Here is a 12,027-nt window from a genome sequence, read left to right on the forward strand (position 1 = left end):
CGTATAACCCATGTCAGCGTATAGCGCGGGACAGGGAGCGCGCTTTACTGCTACGGGTGTTAGATCGAAAAATATAATCTGATCGATGTTAGATCGATAAATATACCGATCACCGGTGATTTTTCAAAAAAAAAACACCTAAAAATTTAGACATTTAAATAAAAAATAATGTAATTTAAACACTTATTTTTTTATCAAATTTAAACAAATAAAATTAAATAACTAAAATATAACTCAAATAAATGAGATATCAAATAAATTATCTACTCTTATTACCTTTATTTTTAAAAAAAATAGACAACACTTCCAATCCTTTTTGCCGGCATTGCATTAAGTATACAACTATTTTTGTTTTATTATTATTTTTATGTAAATTTCATACTACACATGTAATAACGGAATAAAAACAAAAACTAAAATCTGGCATTTTCAAATCCATGCAAATCGCTAACTCTATTCATATGCTTCCGCATAATCGCCAATTTAGCCAATCTCTCTGCGGCTCTCCAAGCCGAAGTCGGCGTTAACGGCTCAACCTTTTCCTCCACTCTCCCATTATTATTATTATTATTTACCCTTTGTTTCAGGCGTCGCCGATTCATCTCGGATAACTCCGACTCCAACCCACGAATAAATTCCTCACCCGAACTCGAACTCGATTGCATTAACAAAGCCCGAGCCGAAGTAAGCAAATGCTGAGCTCCAGTTAGATCGTTGCTCTCGATTAATCCACGAGATTCTACCACGGTGCGTGTGCTCACGTGGAGGTTCCTCAACCGCGCGGCACTGTGAGAAGAAGATCGAAAGGACTGTGGGAGCCGAGGTAAAACCAAGCTTTGATATCTCGAGTAGACCATCTCCTGAGAAAATGGATCTCTGTAAGATGATCGTAAGGACATCATCCTCTGGAACCCGCGAGATGATACGGGTACTTTTAGTTCCACCAATAGCTCTCTCTCTTCACCCGAATGCAAATCTCCAACCCGCACCGAACTCGACCCCATTAAAGCCGGTCGGGCCGTCAATGAATAGACAGATGATATCTCGGCTGGGGCTGACCGGGATTCGAATCCCAGTTGAAGCCTCACATCTTGAACCACCACGCTCAAGAGACCGTTCACGATTTTACAAAAAGTATCCTCGTTTGGAGCGTGAGTACACGATCCAAAGTGGAATGAGTGCACGGGGATTTCTGAATGGCTCAGGCGCGTGGTGAAAACAACTGGAAGGTTCTCATTGGTGGGATTCGACTCGGACTGTTTATCATTACAGTCGGATAAGATCATGATACTGGCAACTGAGTTTTTCTCTCTACGATCCTCTAATACTTTGACCGCCTTTTTCAGCGCGTCGTTGACACTCATCCCTTGTCCGTTGTTTCCCAGCGCGTCGACGATCCTTCTCACAGATCTCCGTCCACTGGAACTCATCCTTGTCAACGGCAACAGCCGTTTCGAACTCGATGAGAATATTATGATCGACAAACGGTCCTTCTCGTTAAGCAAGGAGATAATCGACCGCATCGCACGTTTCACCATCTGCAACCGCACCGCACTCCCGCTAATATCCAACACCATAACCAAATCAATCGCAGCCCTCTTCAACCCATGCGTTAAGGTTGGCGCGCTCACTTTCATAACCACCACGTAACTCTCGTAACTCCTCCCAGCCGCCACCATTGCAGCCTCCTGCGACAACCTAACCTCCACGTCTCTTGCATTGCTCATCGGAGTAACAAAAAATCCTTGGAATTCCTCCTCTTCATCGTCGTTTTCGGTTTCCTCGGATTCAGGAATTGGATTAAACTGAGAGAGAGAAACAGGAGAAACCAACGGTTCACCGTCGTTATAGACCCGAAGCGGCTTCGTTTTGATGCTGTTGAAAGATGTTTTATGGGGTTGGCCAGAGTGTTGAAGGGAGAGTAAAGGTAGATCTTTCCAGGAGGTGGAACAGACGGGACAAATTAGTATATGCTGCTTCCTGATATGAGCAGCGACACAATGGAAGTGGAAGGAATGGGAACACTCCGCCGTGAAAATCGCCGTGCCTTGACCCGTTTTGACGCTTTCTAAACAGATTCCACACCGGCCAGCCTGAAAAAAAAACAATATAACAAAAGAATATTAGTGGAAAGGACAAAATTTTGGATATAAAAGAACAGTGACAAAGTTGAGAAAAGGAACTTACTTTGGAGAGGCAGATAGTGGATTTAAGGAAGGAAAAACTGGATGGGGATTTATGGGAGGAAGGGTCGGAGAAATGGGATGTTCTGCAATGGAGTTTGGGACTATTGGGAACAGAAGATGTCGGGGTGCAAGTGGTTCGGCAACGAAGACGTGGGCTTGAAACCGGTTGAGATTGTAACCTAGGCGTTGATGGATTGGAGAAAAATCCAAACTTTGAGGAAAATCTTGGACTCTTTGTGCTATTGCTTTGCTGCTGCTGCTGTTGGTGGTGCAGTTGCTTTTCTGGGAAACCTGGGCTCTCTTGCTTCTTGGGAATGGAAGTGCAAAAAGCTCTTCTCCAACCGGTCACCATTTTTGAAAACTTTTCTGTGTTTCAGTCAGTTGAATCTCTTCTCCTCAGTGGAGGATTTTAGTTTTGGAGAAAGAATTTGGTTCAATTGTGAAGGAGAAGAAACGGATTGAGCATGGAAATGGAATTCCGAGACTAGACACAAAATAATTGGATTAGATGAAGCTGAGATTATTGGAGGGGTGAAAAGAGAGAAGAAATGACCCCAACAAGATCACCCCTTTGCGTTTTATCTTTGGGTAAGTTGCACTTATGGTTATTAAATTATGTTAAAATTATTGTTTTTAATTATTAAAAATTTAAATTTATCGAATAAATATTCATTTTATTACAAAATAGATTATGTATCTATAATTGTAATTAAAAAGATAACATGATTTATTATAATAATAAATAAATTTATTTCAACCTAATTATTTGAATACAAATTATAAAAAATAACATTTTTTATTATCAAGGCAACTAAATAAATTCTACAAAAAAATTCAGAAATTATAAAATTTAAAATTTCAGAAATTATAAAATTTTAATAAAACCCTTCACATTTTTCCTTAGTTACACTCTCACCCTCTCTATAGTCTATAATAAAAATTTAATGATCAATATTTTATATTTTTTGTTATTAGCACGAACTTGTTCTTATATTTCTTAAAATTCTTATGAAATGTGCAATGATTTTAATTTATGTTTCACTTAATTCCGTAATTATATGTTACAAATTTATTTATATTTTATCATGTCAAAATTTTAGATAAAAATATTTTAAATTTTATATATTTTCATTAGATGTGAATTTATCAAATAATGCAGTTGAAAAAAAATTGTTTGAATAGGGCACTCTCAAAATTATTTCGTGAAATAGAGTGAATGTTACAGTAAATCCAAAGATTTATATATAAATTTGGGGGTGACACATAGAGTGCAATGCGTCTCCCATATTTTTTTTACCAATTTCATTCTTTTGTAAATGTACAAAGAGTAAATTACACAATTAATCATTAATTTTATTCTCTCTCCAAATTAATTAAATACAACTACACTGTTTTGGAAAATAATTTCAATTAGAAATTATGTAAGCACGATGTTGGTTTCTTTAGTACACAAATTCAATGCTAGAGCTGATGGATCAAATTGGCTTCCATGTAACAACTTGAACAATGGCCGATGAGTGATCAAAATAGGATAAAAACAAAAGTTGAGTGATTAAATTGAAAAAATTAAAATTATAGTGAGTGAATTTAGAGAGAAAGTAAAGTTGAATGATTAATTATATAATTTAGCCTAAAAAATATGGGAGACTCATTGCATTCCACGCGTCTCACATATTTTCAAAAGGTAAATTACATAATTAATTATTTAACTTTACTCTCTCTCCAAATTTACTCATTATACTTTTAATTTTTTCAATTTAATCACTCAACTTGTGTACTACATGATAATTTTTTTCACTTTTTCATGTACTAAAGAAACCAACATCGTGTTTACATAATTTCTAATTGAAATTGTTGTCCAAAATAATATCATTATGATAATATTTCGTGTATTTTAAATAAAAATAGTTTTATAATTAAATTAATGTCAAATATATTTGTAATACCAATTTAAATTGAATATTTAGTAGATATAAAGTTTATATATATATATTTACACGACTAACATAAAAATATGAATGATTAATTGTGTAATTTACCCTTTGTACATTTGCATAGTGAAAAAATATGAGAGACGCATTGCACTCCATGCGTCTCCCCCAGTAAGTCGCTTGGACTCCAATGCGTTTTCGGATTTACTGTAGCATTCACTCTATTTTACGAAATAATTTCGAGAGTGTCCTATTCAAACAAATTTTTTTTTCAATTGCATTATTGGAGAAATTTAACCGTCTTACTAAATGTGTCTCTTATTGACTTTTAAAAGTTAAAAAAATTTAAACTTTAACTATGATTATTTTAAATATTTTAATAGTTAAATTTTATGAAATATATTTAAAACTACTCGATTGAAGGTGTTTAAAATATATTTTTCATATTTTATAAAAAATAAATTTTAAATAATAACGAGTCAAAGTTAAAAAAATAATAAAAAATTAATAAAAGACAGATTTAATGAGACAAATAAAATATAAATTTACTACAGATTTAATGAGACAAATAAAATATAAATTTACTTATTTTTTAAAAAAAAATATTTTTATAATTTTATCATAATTTACTTTAATATATTTGATATAACATAATATTAAAAACTTTAAATATTATATAAATCCAATACTAAATACTCAAAATTTATTTCAACGTTTTTTTCTTAAAAAAGAAAAGTAAACTAATCTCTATTTTCAAAGTTTAATTTGAAATAACAATAAGGATGCATAAAATAATATTATATTATTGATATTTTTTAATAGATATTGATAGTATCATAATAATAAAATAAGATGATAAATTATTAAATAAATAAATAAATTGGGTTTAGAAAAAGGTAACGGGTAAGTGGAGGTTATCATAGCTCAAGGAACAGTACGAAGTCAACGCACTGGGTTTGTCTGAAATCTCCACCCCCATGTTTAGACTCACCCACCATACATATGAATGTGTGAATCCAAAGCTATTCACACTTAGTCATGGTTCCGGTTAGCGAACCGATCATGCTATCGGTTCATTAGTTTAACCGGTTAAATCGATTCAATCGGTCAGAAAAATCGGACGACGTCATAATTATTTAAAAAATTAAATAAAAATACCAAAAATATTTAATAAAAAATAATTTTTTATATCACAAGTCATATTCAAAGTAAGTCATAACATATATAAATTAAAAACCATAAAATCAAATGAAACAAAATGATTCAAATTAACTACAATATAATATTTAAGGTAAAACATATTAAATAATAAATATAATTATATAACTATAATTAAAAAATAAATTTGGGGTTAAAAAAATCATAACAAAATTATATAATTATTCTTTCACTTCAATCAAGCTCGAATTTTAGGCTTCAATCGAGCTTCTAATTTTTTTTGAGTTCAAGCCTTTTTTAGTTAAAGTTTCAATATTATATTTCGAGTTTGAGTTTAACTTGATTTAGCTTGTGAGTTTGAGTTGAATTGAGCTTACTTTTAAAGTTTTTAAGTTCGAGTCGAGCTCAGCAATACTCGAGTTCGACTTGGCTCGTTTAACAAACGACGTTATTTGGTTTATTTTTTAAAAAAAAATAAAAATAAAAATCCCGGTTTTCAGCCGGTCCGGTTCGAACAGTTCAGCGATTCTGGCCGGTTCACTAATAACGGTTCAACCGATTTAGATTGAACCGGACTAAACAAAGATTCCCGATTGAACCGGTTGAACCGGCCGGTCCGGTTCGATTTTCAAAACAGAGCACTCAGTTACTCTTCTCGCCAACCTTACCTCTTTTATATCAAACAATTTCACTCTTTTTTTTCTTTTAAATATTTCTGGGGGATTTCGTTTAAATAAAAACATAAGTCGTTGAGTTTATAAGAAAAACAAATTAAAATGTGGTATTTCAATTGTTTTTAATTTTATTTTTATCTAATTAAAATAATTTCTAAAATCACTCTCCACCATATAATATTTTTATTATGTTTAGACTTGCATGGTACTATCAATATCATGCAACCTCTACCTATTAAATCATCTAAACATCTTCAATCTCTCGCCCTTTATCTCTCAATTATTATTTACTCTCAAATTGAGTATTCGTTTCATCATAAAATATCCTTAGATATGGTGCCTACCGCACGTCTAATGATAAAAAAGGCTTTTGTAATAATATGATATTTATTATTTATCTAAAATTATTATTTATGCTAATTATATTTTTTATATGAATAAAATATCATAATGATCTGTGTAACATATTAATTTATGAATTTATGATATCAATTTTTGTGTGGCATGCTATTAATAATATAGTTTGTTTTAAAAAATTACGTTAAATTATCTACATGAAAATGATAGAGACGCCTTAAGTTTATAAAAGATAATTAATCTTAAAATATTTTTATAAAGGAATTTGGAAAACACTGACGCTGGCAGGAAAGGATTAGTACAGGTTACCTTCCCATAACTCGAGAGAGTGCTTAATTTGACAGTTGACAGTAACACGTGCTCACCCCATTTAACGCCGTTATCCCATCTTCATCAAAGATGAAATGGCCATGGACGGAACGTTACTCAAAATATTCTTTTTACCTCGAAACTTGGGCTTACTTACAGTGAGAAGTCAAATAGTGAATCACCGCTGATCCTGCTAATTTTCTATCCCCGTTTATCCTCGTTTGTTGGAAACTTTCATTAACAAATATGGCTGGCTAGGTTATATTTTAAATATATTTATAACAGGTTTAATGTAAAAATAATTATTTAAATTATATTTAAAGTTAATTTTTAATTTATAAAAAAATTGTTAAAAATAAGTGTTTAATAATTTTAATGTTTTATTTTTAAGTGTTTGAACTCTATGTTATTAAATTTGATTTTTAAATTATATATATATCTAATTTTCTATCCCCGTTTATCCTCATTTGTTGGAAACTTTCATTAACAAATATGGCTGGCTAGGTTATATTTTAAATATATTTATAACAGGTTTAATGTAAAAATAAGTATTTAAATTATATTTAAAGTTAATTTTTAATTTATAAAAAAATTGTTAAAAATAAGTGTTTAATAATTTTAATGTTTTATTTTTAAGTGTTTGAACTCTATGTTATTAAATTTGATTTTTAAATTATATATATATATATATATATTAAAAAGTAAGAGTATTTTTTAATAAAAAATTACCATTTTTTTTAAAATGTCCCTCCTCTCCCCCATTCATTCCCATTCACCCTCCTACTTCCCTCCCCCTACTTCCCTCTCGATAAATCTCAACTAAATTCTTTACCCATTAAATTTAGGGTTAGTGGCTTAAAAATTTGGGAGTATGGAATTTAGGGCAAAGGAAATAATCGGTCAATGGATGAGTAGCGATAGGTAAAAAACTTTTCGGCGATGGAGAGAGTAACTGGAAATTACTGACGACAACGGCAAATAGATTTAAAATTAAGGATTTTAATGTATTGGATCTTTTTGTAATTATAAAGAATTTTTTTAATAAATTATAAATTTCAATTTTTAAAAATTTTATAAGTTTAATACGTGTCAGATAAAAGTATTTTTTAACAACAGTTATAGTCCAGACACCTAAAAATATAATGTCTAAAACGTTAAATACCTAAAAATGTAACGAAAAAAATATTAAACACCTATTTTTAAAGAAAAATTTATATTTTTTTTGAGGGATTAACAAGAGTGATTACCTATTTTTTAGGGGTTAACGAGAGTGATGACCTATTTTTTAGGGGTTAACGAGAGTGATTTCTCTTTAAAGTTTTTATATTTTTATTAATAATTTGTATTTATCCCTTAATATTTTATAAGTTATTTATTCTCTAAAATATTATAAGTTAGTCCCCTAATCTAAAATCTTGTATCTCCCAATTAGTTGAGAGATTTTTGTGGTAAAAGAGAACATTGTTCATTATTAGTTGATTAATTTTTTTTAAATAAATATTAATTTGTAATCACTTTGTACCAATAAAACAAACTATTCATAATATACACCCTCTAAAGTGATTTCAAAGAGAAGTTTTAATTGAATTGTTGCTATTTTGATTTGTAATGTTAACTTAAAGGTTTTTTTCTTTTAAGAAAAACAAGTATACTGTCCATAACATATGTGCATATCGAAATTCAAATACAATGACTGATATTTATATATATGGATGATTTTCAGTATGTTAAATATGTATTTCATTTTAATATAATCATAGAAATACAAAAAAAAAGTTATTTCCTCCATTGAATATCAATTTTAATATGCGAGTATCTTATTTTACGTCAACCGGTGAAGGCAAATCTTTTTGGATTGAGAAATGTGAAACCCATGTGGCACGTGATTCTTGTAGAAACTAGAAAGGAACCCTATATATGATATAAGCATTTATATATTTATTAATTTAAGAAAATATTTTCTATTTAGTATATTTTTACTGAATATAAAAAAGTAGCTTATTACTTCATTTTTGTTACAAAATAGTTTAATTCCCTTGTTTCTCTAAGCAAAAGAAAAAGAAAGAAATAACCTCACACAAAGTAAAGGCATGAATTATAATCTAATTTTAGTTTTATTCCTTTTAATTTTTTTTTATTTTTCATTACATGTGATGCGTTCTTATTAGTTCAAGCAACTTTTTTAAACAAAAATACAACTAAAATAACAAACAAGACATACTAATAATTGTACAAAAGTTAATTGAAAATAAAATGATAATGCAGGGGGATAATATACTAAGCCATAATATTATTCAGTTTTGTAATTATGAGTTGTAAAATGATTCATAACCTTTAAAATATAGTAAATAAGCTAAACTTAACTAACAAAAATTCATAAACTTCTAGCAAAAGAAGTTACACTTTAGATTAAATTAAAATTTTAGAAAATATTCAAAGTAAATTTTGAAAGAAAAAAAAAACAAAGCGACACAGAGTATTTACTTTACTAAAAAATATTTGGTATTTGTTATTGGAAACGTGCTGCTCCCTTTGACCGCACTGCATTGAAGGGGAATTCAAACCCATACATATATTATATATAATAATAACATGATTATATGTAAGCATCTTGGGCCTATCAATACCCACATTCATCATTCAAAGTACTCATTTAAAGTTACCCTAATTTAATGATTGGATGAAGCAACTTTATTTTTTATAAAAGTTTCCATACCCCAATACACCTGATCATATATTATACTACCCTTTAATAGGACAACTGAATATATATATATATAAACTAAAAGAAAGCTATTAAAAGAAGAAAAGAAAAGAGTGATAGATTCATTGCACATATTTTGGGGGTCCTTGGGAGGCATCCATATGATATGATGATCCAACAAAACCCAATGCTCCTTCCACATTTCAACCGGCATGGACCGACATTTTGAAACATTATATACTGTCCAATGTTTCTGATTCATGTGTTAAAGAAGTACCGAGTTAGTTGTGTAATAAACCGTGCATTTGGAGTGGATTACGCACATAGTCTCCTTAGTCAAGTCCCACTACTATGGAGCATAATAAATTATTTGCAATCGAAATATAAAATTTCTCAACAAAAGATAAATTATATTAGGTATCATTAAATTTTAAATGATATATTGTTTATAAGTATTTAATTTTATACGACGTGTTCACGCCTTATTGGTTGAAAAATAAATTTTTAAGTAAAACTTAAAATAATTAAATATAATAATTTAAGTACTTAGTTTGATCAATAAATAATTTAATTACTTAAAGGAAAAAGAGAGCATAATTTATATACTTAGTAGTACTTTAAGCCTTATATATATTCTATTCAATAATTTTATATAATTAATATATATATATCTTAAAATTTATATTGTACTGCTCTATGTTACAATATTTTTGAAAGTTAGTACTGAAGCAATAAGCAGAACATTCCATTCCATTTATAGTATTTTCCAAAACGATAAAAATAATTGACCCGAGCTAAAGCTAATTAACATTTTCGTTGGCCTCGTATGTCCAAACATTAACTGACATAATTATTACTAAAAAATACTTTTTTAAAAAATAAAGTTTTGATTTTTTTTCTCTTACATTTTTTAATGCGATACATATTATTACTAGTTAGGATCATGAAAAGATTCCATTAATCTGCATTTAAATTTAGGTAAAATCACATGAAGAGGGAAAACCGGATTATAATTTTTCCATAAAAAAACAATTGCGAAATATTAATCAATATCTAATGGTTTTTTTTTGTAAAAAAAAGCAATCAAGGATTTTATTTTTAATAAAATAATGTAAAAATTCAAATCCATTATAGAATCCAGTTTAAAGCTGGAATGAAGATAGGTACATATATTTGGGGCATGGTTGGTGGTTGAGTGACGACCATTATTGGGGCACATGCCCTACGGTTCTAGGCTTAATAAACTGCTAGATTTTTAGAACTAGGTTCAATTAATGCATCTCTTTGTAAAAATTCTTTAATCAATTAACTTTTTTACAAATTAGAAGTACTAAGATTCAGAGGAGATTATGTTACACAATACGGATTTGCTTTGCTTTGAATTATTTTTAAATAATATTTGATTTTAATTATAAAATAAATTAATATGGATATAAGTTAAAAGGCAGTAGACTAATGAGAGGATAAAGTGTTACAAAATACGGACAATAAGCTAAAAGTAGTTTCCGATTGTCGAGAACTTAGCATATAAAATTTAGATAGGCAGGAACTGTTTTTCTAAGTCTTTGTTCCAAATCTAAACGAATTCTCAACCTTTGGTCTGTTTTGTTCTTTGAGTGCAGAAATTATTAAATCGTTGAATCTAGGACAGCTCAATACATTGTACAATGCACATAATATTAGTATGATTCTTGTGGTAGAATATTAATAGAAAATTATCTAATGAACAAACTATATAATTTTAATGGTATGTGTCTTATGCATGGTTTAGAATCTAGAATTTTAATCTTAATGATTTAGAATTTAAGGTTTAGAGATTTAGTTTATAATTTATGTTTTAAAAATTTAAATTATAAAATTTATAACTAAAATAGACTGATTGTATAAATAAATTTTACTTAGTATGTATATTAAATGATAACGCATTAGTATTTATATTAATTATTACAATTCAGAAATCTTTGTAATCACTCTTTTTTCTAATTTCTAGTGGGAGAAAAAAAGTTAAGACAGTTGTCATGGCTCAATTGCTCAAAGCAAATAAATATTAAGGTTACAAAAATGGATTTTTTTGTTTGAACATTATATAACTTATTGAAGCATCTACACCCACAGATTGACTAGGGGTAGGTGGAAGCGATCCTTAAAAATTTAAATTCTTATATATTTTAAATATTTTCTATTGAAAATATATTTTTACCCACCTTAAAATTTTATAAATTCTCTCATACTTAATATTTTATAACTTCGCACCTCCTAACATAAAATCATACGTCATCCTTCTCTACACCCTTAACAATTCATGTATTTTGTCAACTTCGTTCTTTATAATTTTATGAATTTTGATACATTAGAATTTCAATTCATGTATATTTTGAGCAAGCTCATATTATTGTTAGTTTTCAGTATGGAGGAATCGTATAAATCATTAACAGAAGCAGGAGGTATATTTACGATCAAACACACATTCGACAAAATACAGTACATCTCAAACATCACAGGTTCCTACGAGGATTATGCATCTCCGATCACTAATTTTCACAGCACATTGAGCGATCATCATAAACTAGTGGTAAAGATAAACGCTAATTATTCTTGCCATTAAAACATAGATTAGATGGACTATGATATAAGTCTTCATTCGGCAAAAATACACCCTGCAAGCATCTGCTCTCAATCTAGGCTCTGGAATTTTTGTTTCACATTTT

General features: G+C 29.4%; 1 protein-coding gene across 1 annotated transcript; it reads right to left on the bottom strand.

The window, feature by feature from the left end:
- Positions 1–250: 250 nt before the first annotated feature.
- Positions 251–2,710, bottom strand: LOC120141769 (probable E3 ubiquitin-protein ligase EDA40). The gene is made up of 2 exons (XM_039156571.1): positions 2,188–2,710; positions 251–2,093 (listed from the first exon to the last, which is right to left on the bottom strand). The coding sequence occupies exons 1-2, from the start codon at positions 2,536–2,538 to the stop codon at positions 414–416; spliced, it is 2,031 nt and encodes a 676-aa protein (XP_039012502.1). The 5' UTR covers positions 2,539–2,710; the 3' UTR covers positions 251–413.
- Positions 2,711–12,027: the final 9,317 nt, after the last annotated feature.

The sequence above is a fragment of the Hibiscus syriacus genome, unplaced genomic scaffold, assembly GCF_006381635.1.
Source record: "Hibiscus syriacus cultivar Baekdansim isolate YM2019G1 unplaced genomic scaffold, ASM638163v2 tig00110813_pilon, whole genome shotgun sequence".
Lineage (NCBI taxonomy): Eukaryota > Viridiplantae > Streptophyta > Magnoliopsida > Malvales > Malvaceae > Hibiscus > Hibiscus syriacus.